Source organism: Panthera onca, chromosome D1, assembly GCF_046562875.1.
Source record: "Panthera onca isolate mPanOnc1 chromosome D1, mPanOnc1 haplotype 2, whole genome shotgun sequence".
In the NCBI taxonomy this organism is placed as follows: Eukaryota; Metazoa; Chordata; class Mammalia; order Carnivora; family Felidae; genus Panthera; species Panthera onca.
In genome coordinates, this window is record NC_138348.1 from 84,145,775 (window position 1) to 84,165,496 (window position 19,722).

The 19,722-nt window shown below is 41.1% G+C and overlaps 1 protein-coding gene across 2 annotated transcripts in view; it reads right to left on the reverse strand.

Moving 5' to 3' along the window:
• LOC132661107 (beta-galactosidase-1-like protein 2) overlaps positions 1-16,600 on the reverse strand; it is a 51,030-nt gene extending 34,430 nt beyond the window's left edge. Inside the window, exon 1 of one of the 2 annotated variants that reach the window (XM_078432967.1) lies at positions 16,411-16,600. In XM_078432967.1, coding sequence (XP_078289093.1) covers positions 16,411-16,526 — 116 coding nt within the window. In that variant the 5' untranslated portion in view covers positions 16,527-16,600. The remainder of the gene's footprint in view (positions 1-16,410) is intronic. The other variant, XM_078432968.1, reaches the window with a different exon arrangement.
• Positions 16,601-19,722: the final 3,122 nt, after the last annotated feature.

Sequence of the window (19,722 nt, forward strand, 5' to 3'; positions counted from 1 at the left end):
GCAAGGACCACAAAGTACCAGAGACACCACTACAAGCATGACCTACAGACATCACAATGACTCTAAACCCGTATCTTTCAGTAATAAAACTGAATATAAATGGACTAAATGCTCCAACCAAAAGACATAGGGTATGAGAACGGATAAAAAAACAAAAACAAAAACAAAAACAAAAACAAAAAAAAAAACAAGACCCCTCTATTTGCTGTCTACAGGAGACTCATTTTAGACCTGAGGACACCTTCAGATTGAAAGTGAGGGGACAGAGACCCATCTATCATGCTACTGGAAGTCAAAATAAAGCTGGAGTAAACATACTTGTATCAGACAAATTAGACTTTAAATTAAAGGCTGTAACAACATATGAAGAAGGGCATTATATAATAATTACAGGGTCTATCCATCAGGAAGAGCTAACTATTATAAATGTCTATGCACAGAATACGGGAGCCCCCAAATATATAAAACAATTAATCACAAACATAAGCAACCTTATTGATAAGAATGTGGTAATTGCAGGGGACTTTAACACTCCACTTACAGAAATGGATAGATCATCTAGACACACAGTCAATAAAGAAACAAGGTCCCTGAATGATACATTGGATCAGATGGACTTGACAGATATATTTAGAACTCTGCATCCCAAAGCAATAGAATATGCTTTCTTCTCGAGTGCACATGGAACATATCAAAGATAGATCACATACTGGGTCACAAAACAGCCCTTAATAAGTATAAACGAATCGAGACCATACCATGCACACTTTGAGACCACAATCCTATGAAACTTGAAATCAACCACAGGAAAAAGTCTGGAAAACCTCCAAATGCATGGAGGTTAAAAAAGATCCTACTGAAGAATGAATGTGTCAACCAGGTAATTAGAGAAATTAGAAAATATATGGAAACAAATGAAAATGAAAATGAAAATACAACAATCCAAATACTTTGGGATGCAGCGAAGGCAGTCCTGAGAGGAAAATACATTGTAATCCAGGCCTATCTCAAAAAATAAAAAAATCCCCAATACAAAATCTAACAGCACACCTAAAGTAACTAGAAACAGAACAGCAAATACACCCCAAACCCAGGAGAAGAAGAGAAATAATAAATATCATAGCATAAATAAATAATATAGAACCTAAAAAAAACAGTAGGCAGATCAATGAAACCAAGAATTGGTTTTTTAAGAAAATAAACAAAATTGATACACCTCTAGCTAGGCTTCTCAAAAAGAAAAGGGAGATGACCCAAATAGATAAAATCATGAATGAAAATGGAATTATTACAACCAATCCCTCAGAAATACAAGCAATTATCAGGGAATACTAAGAAAAATTATATGCCAACAAAATGGACAACATGGAAGAAATGGAAAAATTCCTAAGCACCCACACACTTCCAAAACTCAAACAGGAAGAAATGGAAAACTTGAACAGACCCATAACCAGCGAAGAAATTGAATCAGTTATCCAAAATCTCCCAACAAATAAGAGTCCAGGACCAGATGGCATCGTGGGGAATTCTACCAGACATTTAAAGCAGAGATAATAACTATCCTTCTCAAGCTGTTCCAAAAAATAGAAAGGGAAGGAAAACTTCCAGACTCATTCTCTGAAGCCAGCATTACTCTGATTCCCAAACCAGACAAAAAAAGACAACTACATGCCAATATACCTGATGAATATGGATGCAAAATTTCTCAATAAGATACTAGCAAATCAAATTCAATGGCATATAAAAAGAATGATTCAGCATGATCAAGTGGGATTCATTCCTGGGATGCAGGGCTGGTTCAATATTTGCAAATCAATCAATGTGATATATCACATTAATAAAAGAAGAGATAAGAACCATATCATCCTGTCAATCTATGGAGAAAAAGCATTTGACAAAATTCATCATCCTTTCTTAATAAAGACCCTCGAGAGAGTCGGGATGGAAGGAACATACTTAAACATCATAAAAGCCATTTATGAAAAGCCCACAGCTAGTATCATCATCAACGGGGATACACTGAGAGCTTTCCCCCTGAGATCAAGAACACGACAGGGATGTCCACTCTCACCGCTGTTATTTAACATAGTGTTGGAAGTTCTAGCATTAGCAATCAGACAACAAAAGGAAATCAAAGGCATCAAAATTGGCAAAGATGAAGTCAAGCTTTCACTTTTTTCAGATGACATGATACCCTACATGGAAAACCTGACATACTCCACCAAAAGTCTGCTAGAACTGATACATGACTTCAGCAAAGTTGCAGGATACAAAATCAATGTACAGAAATCAGTTGCATTCTTATACACCAATAATGAAGCAACAGAAAGACAAATAAAGAAACTGATCCCATTCACAACTGCACCAAGAGTCATAAAATACCTAGGAATAAACCTAACCAAAGATGTAAAGGATCTGCATGCTGAAAACTATAGAAAGCTTATGAAGGAAATTGAAGAAGATACAAAGAAATGGAAAAGCATTCCATGCTCATGGATTGGAAGAATAAATATTGTTAAAATGTCAATACTACCCAAAGCTATCTACACATTCAATGCAATCCCAATCAAAATTGCACCAGCATTCTTTTCGAAGCTAGAAAAAGCAATCCTAAAATTGTATGGGACCACAAAAGACCCCGAATAGCCAAAGTAATATTGAAGAAGAAAACCAAAGCGGGAGGCATCCCAATCCCAGACTTTAGCCTCTACTACAAAGCTGTAATCATCAAGACAGCATGGTATTGGCACACAAACAGACACATAGACCAACAGAATTGAATAGAGACTCCACAATTGGACCCACAAATGTATGGACAACTAATCTTTGACAAAGCAGGAAAGAATATCCAATGGAAAAAAGACAGTCTCTTTAACAAATGGTGCTGGGAGAACTGGACAGCAACATGCAGAAGAATGAAACTAGACCACTTTCTTACACATTCACAAATGCAAACTCAAAATGGATGAAGGACCTGAATGTGAAACAGGAAACAATCAAAAACATAGAAGAGAAAGCAGGAAAAAACCTCTCTGACCTCAGCTGCAGGAATTTCTTACTTGACACATCCCCAAAGGCAAGGGAATTAAAAGCAACAATGAACTTTTGGGACCTCATGAAGATAAAAAGCTTCTGCACTGCAAAGGAAACAATCAACAAAACTAAAAGGCAACCAACGGAATGGGAAAAGATATTTGCAAATGACATATCGGATAAAAGGCTAGTATCCAAAATCTATAAAGAACTCACCAAACTCCACACCCGAAAAACAAAGAATCCAGTGAAGAAATGGGCAGAAGACATGAATAGACACTTCTCTAAAGAAGACATCCAGATGGCCAACAGGCACATGAAGAGATGTTCAACGTCACTCCTCATCAGGGAAAGACAAATCAAAACCACACTGAGATACCACCTCATGCCAGTCAGAGTGGCTAAAATGAACAAATAAGGAGACTATAGATGCTGGAGAGGATGTGGAGAAATGGGAACCCTCTTGCACTGTTGGTAGGAATGCAAACTGGTGCAGCCGCTCTGGAAAACAGTGTGGAGGTTCCTCAAAAAATTAAAACTAGATCTACCCTATGACCCAGCAATAGCACTGCTAGGAATTTTCCCAAGAGATACAGGAGTGCTGATGCATAGGGGCATTTGCACCGAAATGTTTATAGCAGCACTTTCAACAATAGCCAAATTATGGAAAGAGCCTAAATGTCCATCAACTGACAAATGGATAAAGAAATTGTGATTTATATACACAATGGAATACTACTTGGCAATGAGAAAGAATGAAATCTGGCCATTTGTAGCAACATGGATGGAACTGGAGAGTATTATGCTAAGTGAAATAAGTCATACAGAGAAAGATACCATATGTTTTCACTCTTATGTGGATCCTGAGAAACTTAATAGAGGAGTATGGGGGAGGGGAAGGGGTAAAAAATACATTACAGAGAGGGAAGGAGGCAAACCATAAGAGACTCTTGAATAATGAGAACAAACTGATGGTCGATGGGGGGGGGGGAGGAGAGGGGAAATTGGAGATATATATATATATATATATATATATATATATATATATACACACACACACAAATTTATATATATATATATACATATATATACATATACATATATATATACACAAATTTATATATATATACACATATATACACATATATACATATACATGTGTATATATGTGTATATATGTGTGTGTGTATATATATATATATATATATATATATATATATATATATGAGAGTTGGAGACAGAAAACAACAGCGTGAGTGAGTGAGTGAGTGAGTGAGTCGGGGGCAAAAGCAAATTTCCATTGGTGCCTCTTCTATGCCCACTTTTCATTACAGTTCCTGCCACTAGAAGTCATATTGCCTTGCAGGGCTCTTCTGCATAAAAGAGCTCCCTAAAGTGCTGCTGGTCTTTCCATTCCTTTTGTAACACTGGCTAAAACTGTGCCACTGCTTAAGGCCCAAATTGCTTCATTCAATTGATACTGATACACACTGGGGACTGTCATTGCTTAGAAGAAACAGAGATGCATGAACCAAAATGGGCTGAGATCTTCAGTCTTGATTCTGGGTTCAGCCATTCTCTGTGCACTTCAAATAGGCAACTCTTTCACAGAGCTCTGGCCAGCCACAGGGACCAATGGTGCAGGTCATGGGGGCAGAGAACACATGCATGTCGCACACCCCATCATTGACTCTCCCAATGTGCTTATTGGATGAGCCATCCCTCCTGCTCTCTCTCCATTTCTTCCACAGCCCTGTATTCCTGCTGGGTCCTTTTCCTACATGCCAGCCAGCTTCTCCTCCACCTACAATGCCAAGTGCTTCAGCTCTGAATATAAAGTTACATACCCTACACTGTAAAGCAGCTGGAGACCTGTTATTAATGGGAAAAATTCAATTGCACACACTCCTCAGGAAGTTAGCTCCCGTCCTACCAAAGTTCCTCCAAACCAGATGCTTCTGACATGTACAGTGTTCTCCACATCACTGTACACTCAGATAATTACAAATTATCGGCTGCTGTAAGCCAAGCGCAAAGATAAGGCCAGGGCTGGCCCTCCAGGGCATGTAAGGCCTGCAGTCCACACAGGGTCCCAAGCTGAGAAGGCTCCCTTGCAACAAGTAGTTAAATAAGCCACAGAGATCTAATCCACAGTGCAATGAATATAGATAATATTGTACTATAATTATGTCATGTGATAAATACTGCTACAGTGGCAATCATATTACAACATATAAATGTATCAAAGCACACACTGTACACATAGTTTCAGACACACTACCTTCATCCTGAAATTCTTAATATTTTTTAAACAAGGGCCCCATATTTTCATTACGCACTGGGCCCCACCCGTTAGGGTAACCTGGCCTAGCAGTGGCAGAGGGCAGTAGCTGAAATATATATATAGCTAATTGTTGAATGAAGAAATTATCTAAATCATCCAGGAGGAGTCAGAAGGCTTTGTTTAGACGATAACTATTTCACAGGTCTTGAAGGCAGAGAATATAAGAAAACAGAGGAAACTAGGGGCAAAAGTATTAAAAAGTGAATGCAGATGTACTCCAAGAATAGCAAGCAGACTGGTGAGAAGACTGTATGAGCAGTATCCCAGCCTGGAGCCCCTCAACAGTGTATGCCTGGCACTGGCACTCACTGCTCACAACTGCTTGCTACAGTCTGGAATTGGTACAGAAATTGAGGTACCTTTACCGTAATGAAGGTAATTTTATGTCTGTTGAAGCTCATCATAAAAGCTGGGGCAGGGACTTTGTATATCTTTTCATTTCCTTTTTCTAGTAATAATTTTTGAATGTGTTTTATCAAGTAACAGACTAGAAAAAAAATTTTAAAGAAGGAAAAATGATTCTTCACCACAGACAGATTGAGAAGTATTGCTCTAGACCAGAAACAACAGTCTGTCCTTGGGCAGTTGTGATCAGAGCTGGGAGGACAAATATATTGACCAGTTCAGTTTACCAGGCTTAGCAACCAAATGGATGTAGGACGTATGAGACAAAACAGTGTGAAACCACTTCAGCAGAAGCCTTCCTAGCACTTTGCTGAAGTCAGCTACAGCACAAAAAGAGAGGTTTGGGTTTAGACACAGTGGCTCTCAAAGCTGGTCCCATATCTGAATCACCTGGGAAACTTAAAACAATGAATGCCCAGGCCCCACTCCTGACCAGTTAATGACCTTGGAGGTGGGGCACAGGTATTGGTAGTTTTTAAAAGCTCCTCCACAGATCGGAGCAAGGCTGAGCCACTGGTCTAGGGCAAGTTTTACAGGAGGGTCTGGGGCAAATCAGGGACCCTGATGGCCAGAGTAGGGAGAACAGGAGGCCAAGAAGGCAGAGGTGACACAGACATCACTGACCACTTGGGAATATTGTAAATGGCCACTATGGGCAAAGAAAATTATGTTGATCTCCTCCTTCCTACTTCTCACAGCCACCAGGACCCAGAATTCATGATGCCACTGCAGGACTGAAGTTATGCTATATTATAGTTGAAACAGTCATTTGTGAATAACCTGGGAACCTAATCACTTTTTCCTTTCTCTAAACAGAAAAGTTCCATGTTCCAAGTGACTTGTAAGTGATATTTCAGAATATAGTTCTTCCAGAGGACCACCTGTATGGGAAAGTGAAAACAAGAACAATATTTGCACAAGGAGGATCTGGACATGATCCTGGCCCTACCCTTGTAGGACCATCACTTTGGGTCAGTGACACTAGCTCTGTGGCCATGAGTTTCTTCCTCTGTAAAATGGGTGAATGCCTAACTGTTCACAAAGACCCTTTGAAGGTCAGATATAAATTAAATACTCTGAAACATGCTATAAAGGAGTTTTGTGGATATTTGAAATGCTTATTTTTGTATGCTTTGTATATTAGAATAGCCTCAGTGTGGGTTTTTTTTTATGTCCTTAATAGGAAATAATCCCAATCTTTCCATTCTTAAGCATTTAATTTTCTGTCTAACCATGTTTTATGCACAAGATTTTGTGTCAAGTCATCTTATTACAGTTTATAAAATTTTACAACAAAAGGTCTGTCCAGTGGGATCCTGTCAAACCAACCCAGCCCCTTGACCAGCAGTCAGCAAACCCCAGGTGTGGGCCAAAGCCACTTCTGTCTTTGTGTAGTCAGCAAGCTATGAATGTCTTTCACATTTTTAAGTGGTTAGAAAAATAAAATCAAAAGAGCAAGATGTGGGAACACAAAAAAATTATATTAACTTCACATTTCAATGTTAATAAATAGTTTTATTGGCACCCTGCCATGCCCATTCGTTGACATACTGTCTGTGGCTGCTTTGGGGCATAGTGATGTTGACGTGAAAGATACCATGTAGTCTGCAAAGCTGAACACATTTGCTACCTGGCCCTTTACAGTAAACTGCCCTTTACAGGAATCCTGCCCTGAAGGATGAGGCCTTATATACTAAAAGGAGGCCTCAGGCCCTCTGTGGCCACTGTCTGGGCCTCCTAGCCATCTCCTTGCTTTGGCTCTTCCCCTTAGCTCTTCCCTTTGACTATAAGCTCCTGAGTGTTCTGACTGCATCTGAAGTTTCTCATACCGCATGCACAGGACAGGTTGTTTTCCTCATATCTGCTCCAAAGAACACACTCTGCCCTCATGCCTCATCTACTCACTAGGCTTTATGTACTCTCCCCACTGGACACTTCTAGGCATCCCTTAGGTCCTCCACCCTTCAGGCTCACCCCAGGCTAGAGTGAGGAAGAACTGATGGACAGATTCTCTTCTTAAACACAGAGATACATTGACCAGTGGTAATAATACATATTTTTGCCGGTGGTAAAAATACACACATGCACGCACAAAATCTCATTACTTTTAAAGACAGTGAAAATACAATTCAGCAGTCATGCCACCAGGCAGCAATCCTTATCCACTGGCAAGAACTTCAAAAGAACAATCTCCAGCTCACCAAGCTCACATCACTGACCCCAACTTTTATTTAGGACTGTGTCTCCCAAATGATGCGAGAGCCTCCCTCTCTCCACCCACTCGGTGCAGAGGTGCTGATGGTGCTGCAAGCACTCTCTGTGACCCTCATTCCAAAATACTTCCTGCTAGTAAGAGAGTCTCCCTAATCTGTCCCCTCCTTCTGGATTTACATCTCCAGGTGTGCACTGCACCTGCAGGGTACCTTCATCTGGAGTTTGATAAAAATGCAGAAACTCAGGCTTTACCTGAGACCTGAATCAGAATCTGCATTTTGACCAGACCCCACAGTAAAGTTTGAGAAGCACTAATCTATATTTTGTCCTTTGATATACGTATATGCCATCTCTTCCTGGACAGAGCTTGTATTTGCTAGTGTCTTTATGTGCTATCACTTTCAAGATTTTTTAAAATAAATATTACCTCTCAGTGCTTGTTTAGAGGCATGAAACTAACACTGCAAATAAAAAAAGCTAGCTTGTAACTCCAAATTCTAGAGAATTCAACTGTTTCCTTTCTGAAATCTTTCTGGTAGGTTACTAGGTGAATTTTTAATACATTAATAAAAGGGATGAATTCACTGAGAAAATGAGGATGATAAATTTGGTATTTCTCCAAGGAATCCACTGTGAAAAATGAGATGATATATATTAGAGCTTCATAAACGAGAAAACACCGTGAAAATGGTTATTAATACTGATAATGATCATTAGTACTTGTTACCATAAGTTAATAATAACCTCAGTGCTTCCTGAATAATTAACTCAGTAATAACAAAATAAGGACAATGGAAACTATATTGGTTACATGAGGTTGGGAGACACTTTCCTTCTAAATTAGGCCTGTTACCACAGAGCAAACCAAACCTTTAGGAAACCCTGTTCCCTTGTTTGTGTTGTTTTTCCCAGTGAGCAACTCATTCATGTTGAAAGTTTTTGTTTCAGATTGTGGAAAGCTTTTCTGTGTGTCTGTTTGTTTTTTAGATTGTGGAAAGCTTCTTTTTTTTTTTTTTTAAAGAAATCCCTGCACCCAACACGGGGCTCAAACTCAAAACCCCAAGATCAGGAGTTCCATGCACTACCAACTGAGCCAACCAGGTGTCCCTTGTTGAAACTTTTTTTTTTTTTTTTTTTTGATACAGGGCATCTGCCTTCTTTTTAGCTGGAGCGTATTTTACTTTCTCCTGGAATTTTTGTTTGCCTTTGTATCTTAGCTTCATAGTAGGATAAGTAAATTTTCAGTCCTTGAATAAACTGAAGAGCAGGCCTTGGTCACTGACCTGACCTGTCCTCAGGTTTGCCCTGATCAGAGTCCTACTCTGTTCACAGTCTACAGTGAGGTTCCTGGAAAGTGGCACACATGTCAGATTTCTGACGGGGCCCCACACAATGTAACAATACCTCTACATTCTGGTTACTTCCATCCCTTTTGGCAGGTGATATATGCTGTGTGAGCCATAGATGCAACAGGTTATAGCAGAAACATTAGGCAGAGGACTTGGGGCCTGAGTTTCCCAGGTGAGGAGTTGCCATCAGGCAGAGACTGGGAGTGTGGAGGGGTAGAGGGATGAATCCTTCTTATATTTTATCACAGTAGTGGATCATAAGGACAAGGGACACAGCACAGGCTCTACACAGGCCAGGCTTCACCAGACATGGTCAAAAGTGCTGAGTTAATGTGCTTGAATTAGAAAAGGCAGATGAGCAGGTGGCAAACTTACAATTTCTTTCATGTGAAATGGGTCCCTGAATTGATTCTCAGATCTCAGAAAGAGTCTTCAGGGTGGGGTAGGAGAAGAGCCAGATCCGGTCGCTTACTTGAATGATCTTGAATGAAGTATGCTCATTGAAGCAGGTCTGAAATGGTTCTTTCCATGCCAGAAGGCATCCCTATATCACCTGTAAATCCTGAAAATATATTGGTCAGTAACTGGGGCCATTGTAGAACTGGGAAGCTTCACCTGGGGTCACAGCCATCTCCTTCAGCTTTCTGTCATACCACACAGTCTGACCAGATTCAGACCAGTATCCATCGACCAGATGTGACAGAGACAGCATCATCAACTTCTGGAGCATGGTGGCCTCCAGCATAGACCAGGCAATGCCCATACAATTTTAGGCTCTCCAAGGGTATGGACAAGCTCAGGAGATGAAGTAGGAATCTGCAGAAATAGTCCTTCAAGTCACAGAACATAAGTCTTCGCTGGTCCTAAGGACTGGTTATTTTGGCACTATATGTAATGTATACTTGAGATATGACAACTTACAAATCCAATTTCCAGGTGCACTGTGAACCCATCAGGGCCACCTTGAGAAGAGGTTCAATCTGGGTCCAAAGCATCACATTAAAGATGATGACCAAGGAAACACTCACATCTTCATTAATCCAAGTATTCATGCTAGAAACCATTATTTAGATGGCAGTTATGTTAAACTGCCCAAAAGACATCATCATGCATAGAAATCTCCTCACTTGGATTTAAAATACAAATTTCTAGTCGTCACTCTCAAGATCCTAATGTGGTTACAGGCTCCCATGAGGCCCTATTTCCTTGGGCATTTGTTCCCCTCAACTGTGCACTTGGGGATATTTTGGCCTTACCAGCCTTAAGGCTATACACTCCTCCCTCAGTGGGGAATCGTGAAGGCCTAAGGAAGGAGCTGCCCACTCTTTGACCCAGGCCAGTGCCTTTAATGCCTCTAATCCAGAATAATGGCTCTCGGATCAATCCTGGAACCCCAAGAACTTCAATCCCAGGGAAATGGAACTCTATCCTTGTAGCTGATCCAACTTCCTGGATGTGATCCTTGGCCTGTGCCCAAAGCTTTAGGCTCCTGCTTTGCTAGAACAGCATTAAATATTTCCAAAGGGGTTGAACCTTCCATTTCAAAAGCTAGTATAACCTCATTTTGCAGGTCATTTTGCAGCATTCTGCAGGTCGATGGCACTGCTACAATCTTAGTACCTCTGTCTTTCCCTCTGAAAAGGCTTCTTGGTGAGCCAGGAACTGGCCTAGCATGCAGACTCCAGCAAGTCAGGCCAAGTGTCTACCTACATGATCCAGGGACATGCTGTTGGTTTGGAGGGCAACATCTTCCAAATGCTGTAGGAAGTTTGTATTGAATAAACACCTACTAGACCAAAACCTTGAGACCCAAAGGTGAAGCAACAAAACAGTTCAGGAGTAATCAACCACATATTAACAATAAAAAGTGTCCTGATGTTATGTAACAGAAATTTTTCATTATGGGAAAATTTCCCACTGATAGCATCATAAATAGAAAAAAAGATTATATCTCAACTTAGAGAGGGGTGAAAATTCTGTTAGATGACCCAGAGGACTCTACTGATAGCAAGACTCCCCTCTTAGAGTACTTGTGGAATCAGAATAAAATGATTTAATGACACAGGGGCAATACAAATATGCTCAACATTTTTTTTAATCAGTCGCCACTGCATGAGACTTATCTACATAGATATACAAGAAATGTACTAGCTCTTAAAGACACAAAGAACCTGTGCACATACAAAGTAAACAGAATTTTCCCCTCGGACTTTAGAGCTCAGAATCTCCCTCACAATGATCCAACAGAAACAGAATGTTCTATTTTACTTACTTATTTTAACTTATTTTTACTTACTTATTTTAAATGTCTATCAATATTTAAAATGAATATCTTATATGGTCAGCAATCCTAGAGACAGAAATATACCAACAGATATTCATTGTAACTTTGTGGGTTTTCTTATTTGTTTTTACTTTATATTATTTTATTTTAATTCCAGTGTAGTTAACCTACGTTGCAACTTTGCTTGCAGTAGCTAAAATATTGGACACAATCGATGTTCATCAATAGGAGATTGTTTGAATAAATTATGTCCCTAATGGACAAATGGGGTAATAATACATAGAGCTGTCTTGTCGTATATGTAATTCCCCTGAAGAAATCATTATTAGTAATCACCTCTGCTAGAGGTGAGAGGGGTACCTTAGGACCAGAAGTGGAGGCTTTATTTTCCTCTTTATATTATTTGAATATTTTATCCTTACAGATTACCTACTCACAAAGTAAACTTTGCAGGAAAAGCAGCATGCTCTTGAAAGGAACAATGCCACTGTCTTGCTGTGCACGGATGCATGAAATCAGTGAGGATCATCACCTAAGAGGGTCTACCCAGTAGACCCAGTCAAGAGTTATTTGCTTCATTACCATTAGCCTCTAAAAATACCCCTGCCCTTCTATTGCAGGAGAATCTCACACAACATGTGTGGCCTTTAATATCCAGAGCAATAGATTTAAGCAAGAAATAAACCTGAATGGGGAAGAAGCAGAAAATATCCCTATATGAAAAGAATTCTGCTAGATTATAGGGGAGGAACCAGAGAAAGGGGGCTGGCCTCCAGAATCCTTCTCAGGTGCTAAATATTCTGAAAATACTGACCTAAACTCCAGCATATCCTGAATCTTCATTAGAAGAGCATTCAAGTCAGTATAATGGAACTCTGAGTCATCGCATCAAAGATTAAGCACTTTTATTTCACTTGCTACTTCCTTGACCTGTGCATTCCTTGAATGCACAGAAAACTCTTTGGCTAACCTTCCAATACTTCTGCTGCTCAGGCTGTGCAGCTTTTGCCCCAAATTTAATCTCCATGTTCTTGCTTCAAGACACTCTGGTCCCTTCAGTTGGCTAGTACAGCACTGTAAGAATCCCAGTGCCAACTCTATCTTCCCAGCACAGGACGGCTCAGACATCCTACCTCTCTCTGACTGAGCCACTGCCCAGGTAGCCATGTGTCCCCACTTGTGTCAGAGAAATGACTACCTGCTGAAAGAGACACTTCCCACATGCTGAAAACTTCACTACTAGAAGATGAAAGGAACAGTGTTCAAAGAGTTCAAACATTCCAGGGAATATGACTCAGGCCTCAAGCAGGGTAAAGTCCTAAAACAGGCAAAGCTCATAAAATCGGTGACCTCACAGAAGGCCAGGAAGAGAGGCACAATTTGCCCACACACCCTTGGAAGACAGCACTTTCTGTAATATGGATGAAAGAAGGTGACCAGGTCATGTTGCTAAGTTATCCACCTCCTCTAAGGAGAAGACTGATAAGGTTCTCCTCTTCTTTCCTTCAAGAACTTTGGATCTGGAATCCAGGTAATGTCAGTGAAGGAGCACTAAATGAGGCAGAGCTGGGCAAAGAGATGAACTTACCTTTACAGAGGCATGATGCAGGGTGCCTACCTGGCCACTTTCCTCTCTCCTAACTTTTGCCAGCTAAAATATCAGGTATACGAGATACAGAGTTAATTGGATTATTGCTCACTGATGCATTTATATTAAGGAAAAAAGTCATGAGTAAGAACTATGCCTTGATCATATCAAGCAGGAATTCTTGCATTCATGGAGTGGGAGTAGGAAAGAGAAGGAGAGGGAGCTGGTTCAGACATGGTTCACATTGATAAGCACCAAAGATCTCCAAATGATATGCTGAGTAAAAGAAACCAGATAAAAACAGAGTACATACTTTAGGACTGCATTTCTAGAAAACTCTAGAAAATGCAAACAAATATATGGTGCCAGAAAACAACAGATCAGTGTGCCTGGGGCTGCGGAAGCAGAGAGGGGCAGGAGAGAGAGATGCAAAGGGGCATAAGGAAATCTCTGGGGCTGATGGATATTTTCACTGTCTTAATTGTGGTGGTATTTTCATGTTTGAAATTCTGAATTTTCATATTTTGAAAATTTTATATATATATATGTTGATCTATATATACATAAATTATATATATATTTATATATATATAACTATATAGATATATAAAATTATATATATATTTATATATAACTATATAGATATATAAAATTATATATATATTTATATATAACTATATAGATATATAAAATTATATATATATATTTATATATATATATCTATAAAATTTTCAAACTGTGCAAGCTAAACATGCAAGCTTATTGCTAACAATTATACTGCAGTAAAGGTAATTTGAGACCACTGTTCAATCTAAGGAAAAAAAAAAGAGGTCATCCTCAAAAGTCATCTTTGTCCTCCTATTTCTTGGATGTGATATAATCAAACAGTTATGATTGATTATGAACCAGCATAAGGTAAAGTTCATGGGAAAAAACAAAAGCTGGATCCCAGCAGCCCCTTCCCTTCCCCCACCCACTACCTGCCTTCTGAGGTACAAGAAAAGGGCTGATCCTAACAGCTCAGCTCCACAAAGCTGCCAGCTAAGTAGCCAATTCCCTTGTGACCTATATTCCACTGGCCACATCCACATTCCCAGCTACTGCTGGGAAAGGTCCCCACCTCCAACTCAGTTAATGATCCAGTCAAAGCTAGAGCAAGGCAAGAAGAGGAAGCAACAAAAAGTGTGTTCTCCTCTGGCCTCCAGAGATAATCCTTGGTGCCCAGCCCATGCAAGACAGGACGAATTGATCAGAAAGCCTATTACCATGATGGTGATACAATCAAAAAGATGCCCAAAAGACATATATTGTGAAGGACCCTAAGAGACGGCCCTGAATTTGGGTCAGAGCTTCTCTGTCTTACCTAGTATAAAAGAAGTAATAACAAGGATAACAATGACTTTACTAAGCATTTCAAACTATTTCCTCAGGCTTGAGTCACAGCTATTCCCAGGAACCTCCATAAGCCCCTGACTGATTCCTGCTGCAGCCACCCCAACCCAGGTATGGACATGGTTAACTCACCTGTGAGAAGCTCAGGCTTCTTCACAGCCAGTCAACTACCTGACACCTCATCTTCTTTCATGCCAGACATCAACAAATACCCAGCCTCCCTCCCACACCTTTTCCTGTGGACTATTAGGGTGCACTATCTGGCCCAACTCAAGCCCCTCAGAGCTGCTCCTCATAATGACCTGGCTGGGTCCCATGCATGGACTGCCATATCCTTGACCTGCATCAATAGACAAACAACATGCTACTTGCACACCTCTGGCCTTTCTCTCTGTGGTGTGGGCTCCTGATACCCTGCTGCATGTCAGAGGCTCCTGTTGCCTCTGCTTTGAGTAATCCTTCTGGGGTTTGCATCAGCCTTGCATCAGGAGGAAGGCTGAGCATCCTACAAGAGCCAGAGCCAGTCTTCAAAGAGGAATGGGTTAGAGATCACTGACAAGATGGAAAAAAAGTCTTAGGAACAACTAGGGAAACAAAATGCCTCTTTAATTTTCTGAGCCCCAGAGTAAGAAGAGTGCCATGTCTTTCTCTCAAACAATATCATGACATCCTTCCCAACACCAAAGTCAAGAACAGGTAAAACAAAGAAGACATGTAAGTCTTGAAAAGGTGGAAATAGAAAGAGTTTCTGAAGGTGTTCTTGTGGCAGCAAAATACATTCAGATATTCACTTCCATCAAAAACTTCCCTATCTCCTGGAGGAAACTCAGAGAAACTAACAAAGGGGATAGAGAAGAAGCAAAAGCTAAGTGGTGTTGTCTGCCCGGACTCAGCTTCAACATTAACTTTCAGTGCCAAAGCATTTGATACTGCTGGTCTGTGTTCCCAGCAACACTGGAGGTTTTGAATATGGAAAGTGCCAGCAATCTACCTGAAAGACATGGTCAGGGTTATAGAATACTATAAATAGATACAGTTAACAAAAAATCTGGGCTAGGGCACCCATGCAGGCTGTGGGTAAGTTATTCTATCATTAAACACAACCATTTGCCACAGACAACACTTTGCAAAAGGGGACTGGGAAGGAGTGAGCTGGTGACTGACAAATGGAGAGAGAAGCTGTATCAATCCTAGAGTGGGGCAAATAAATCCAGGGCTGAGGATCTTGGAGGACCCATGGGACAGCGTTCTGCTGACTGCTCTGGGAAGTCAAGATCTACCATAGCTGGGAGCCCCGGAGCTCCGGCCTCTGCGGAATAGACAAGCCTTCTAGCAAGATTGGTAGGAAAGTACGGACCCGGGAGAAAAACAGAAGCAGGTTCCCCAAGGAGGACTAGGGGCGGAGCAGTGATGGGGGACATTTGAAAGAGACCTGAAAGCTAGTTCTGTTGTCCTTCCCAGAGAGCTGGGAGTATCCACGAGGAAAGCAGAGCCCGGGCATCAGAAGCACAGAGAAAGAGTGGGGAAGCTCTAGGACACAGATGCCTGGAGACTGAGCGGGTAGCGCCTAGTGTGACCCAGGGGCCTGGATCTCGAGGCAAGGAGCAGAGTGCCTAGTGATGCAGGGGGACGCCAGACCCAAAGAAGAAGAGACTGAAGAGCCCTTCCCCGTGGGGGCTCGGAATTCGCGGGATGCAGACTCTTGGTGCCGCCTCCCTCAGGTGAGAGGGGAGGCGAGAACTACGGGTGTGTAAGGCTGAGATGTCTGGAGTCAGGCAGGTGCCGGGCGGGGCTCTCTCACCTGCGGAGCACCAGGTAACTCAAGATCACCAGCAGCAGGAGTCCGAGTGTGCGGCTGGGCTTTCGCCCGACGCTCCACTTGCTCATCGCGCGGCTTGGAGGGACCGCAGCTAGCATTCCAGCAAGCACTCAGCCGCGCGCGCGGGAGGCTAGACGCGGGGGGCGGGGCCGCACTCCGGTCGCCTGGGCTACCTGACAGCGGCCCGCCCGGCCCGCAGGCGCTCATTCGCTGAAGCCCTCGGCCCCGCCCCTCGCGCCGTCGGGCTAGCGTGGGCGGGAACGGGGCCTAGAACTGGCTGCAGCCCGGCGCTACCCGGCGGTTCTCCGGGTCTGCCACGCCCCAAGTCTCAAAGAGGCATTGGCTGTTTCTGCGGATATTTACCTGCACGTGATATGCAAACGGGTGCAAAATACCCGGCGCGTGTAGCCCAGTCCTTGCACACTCGTAGAGCACACCCCACCCCCCACCCCCACGCTACATTAGCAAGCAGCGATTAAAGGCACCTGCAAAGCCAACGCACTATCTTAAAGCAATTCAGATTTTGAAGAAAGAAAAATTTGTAGTGACATATGTGAAAAGTCAAAACGTTGTAGAATTTTCTTTAGACATAATTTATGGCTTAGTGTGGTTGACGTTTGCATCGCATGGGGATGGTGGGGTGCCGAGAAAGGAACACCAAAATATTTTTTGCCTTTAGTCTCCACAAGTCTTGTTCCGGTCCTGACTCCCAGAACATTCAATTTTTTATCTTTAAAAAGTCCAGATAAAATACTCACATGAAAAGGACGAATAAAATTCTTATTCTGGTACAGAATTATATCACAAAGGACATTGTGTAAGATTTGGGCAAACTTATGCTTTCTAACAATCACACACCTAACTCATGCCAAGAACAGAATTCAGATTTTATTGAAAGAAAATCTGAAACATTTTCTAGGAAGGCTAATGTTTTTTCAGAGCACCCGAGTTTCTAGAAAATACCCCGTTTCATGTTTCAAAACTACTTCTGTCACTTGTACATAGTTTTGAAATTGTAAAGTTGATAGGAACAAAATGAGATTTTACTTTTCAGAACAAAGACATGCAGAGTTTGGTGTGAAGAGTCCTTTTTGTAGCATTGGGAAAATATTTAGTCAGGTAGCAAAAAACCAAGAAGCAAAAACAAACAAGAGGGGAGGATAGCAGGGCCAGAAGCATTCCTGGAGACATTTAGAGAGAGAAGTAGCTACCCCTTAGCACACTCTACAAAATCAGTACCTTTTCTCCATTTTTAAAGGCATGTAATTGTTTGATACATACTAGGAGTATGATGAAAATATTTTGGTATAATTGTGATAAAAGATAGCCCATGAAACATGGAGAAAGTGTTAAAGTCTAGCCCCCTTTTTACCTTTGGAGGCCCATCCCTGGCACATACCCAACACTCACCCCTCACTCCTTGTGATATCGCTGGGGAGGAGTACAATCTATTACACATAAGGGTATTCTAAAGTTACTTAAACAATACCAGCAGCTCCATACTTTTCCAGATATTAGCAAAAACTAATGAGCTATAAAACCCCTGAAATTCTTAGCCCAACTCTATTACCCTTGTTTTTATTTATGGAAGAAAACATAAATAACTCAGTGCTTTAAAAATAATCATTACCCCTTAACCCTCTGGGAAGCACAGAACTATAGACACAACTACTCACACTTTAAGAGCAATTTTACTTTATCTTGATTTAATGATACCACGGAGAGTGTTACAAAGATAGCACTAATCTGAGAGGTGTTTTGCTGAGGAGCCAAGACTTTTGGGTTTTAAAATATTAGCAAGATACTCCTTCAAAATACTCTTTTCAAAATGTTTAATGAATTTAACCCAAGGAAGACAATGAAATACTCAAATCCCTGGGAATGTAAGCTACAGTTAAATGAACTGGCCTGGTAGAGATGAAAACAAAGTGTTCTGGCAAGGTGCATGAGGTGGAAACAAATCCCTGACGCTCAGGAATCATAATCTTCACAGGTCACCTTTCTGGGGTCAAGGGTTTTGCTTTAGAAAATATACAAAAAAAAAAAAAAAATTAGTGAAGTCCTGTTGATATCCTCAGCCCACAGCTCAGCTATTAGAGCTCTGACAGACTCAGAGACCATGGTTCCTTCCTTGATAATTCACCTATCCCACATAGTCAGTGGGAAAGAAATGTACACCAAGAAGCGTGATGGGAGTAAAAGCTACAATCAGAATCAGTACAGTGTAGGCTCTCAAGAAAAATAATCGTATCAAACTAACCTCATTGGCAGTTTTATTTTTATTTATAATAGGCATAACAAACAGGTATATAGATCAATTATTCATTTACTCACATCTTATTTTTGAGTACCTTGTGCTAATGCCTTAGATATAGAGTATCTGAATTTTAGAAAAACATTTCACAAAATCTTTCTTAAGGTCATGAGAACAAGATGCAAAATGTGGCTTCTGTGATAGTGCAGCTACTTGGGCCCCTGGAACATGATATAACAACCTCAATTCACCTTCCTCCTTAAAGACAGACACCCCAGACAAGTCCTTGACACCCACCCTCTCCAGTTCTTTTGCTTCAGGTTACATGACAAGACCAGCTATGCTGTCAAATTGACCAAGAGTCTTGAGCAAAGAAATTAAGAACATCTGGGAATTTCTGGGACTAGAGGAGGGCAATTTCAACCATAGACAAAAAGAAAATAGAAAGTCTCAGGAAGGTGATTTTGGCCTTGGAAAAAGAAAAAGAAAACAGATCCAAGTTAAGATGAGTTGTCAAGGCTTCTTACCTCAAGAGATGTGTCAGTGGGACTGGAAGAGACCTGTATACATTGGGAAGGGATGCACTGAACTTCATCCTTGGCCTTTGTAGTCTAAAAATATCACTTTTCAGCCTCAGCCTTTTGGAAGGCAGAAAAGCCAAAGACCTAATTCCACATTTCATCCATTAAGAAGTAAACAACATGTTTAATGACTACTATGTGCTGAACACTTAGATGCTTGCAGTACATCAGTGGACAATACAGATGAGGATTCTTCCATTTGAAATTTATATTCTAGCTGAGGACAAAAGACACCAAAAATTAACAAATGAATAAATAAATCATAGAGTCTGTTCAAAGGTAGTACATTTCATAGCAGAAAGAAAGTAGATAAAGGAAGGAGATTGTGAGCGTGGTGGGGTAGGGCATGCACAGAGGCCTTACTGAGACAATGATCTTGAAAGAGGTGATAGTTAACCATGCATGCAGATATCTGGAGGAAGGGCTATGCAAGCAGAAAGAACCCACAGTGCAAAGGCT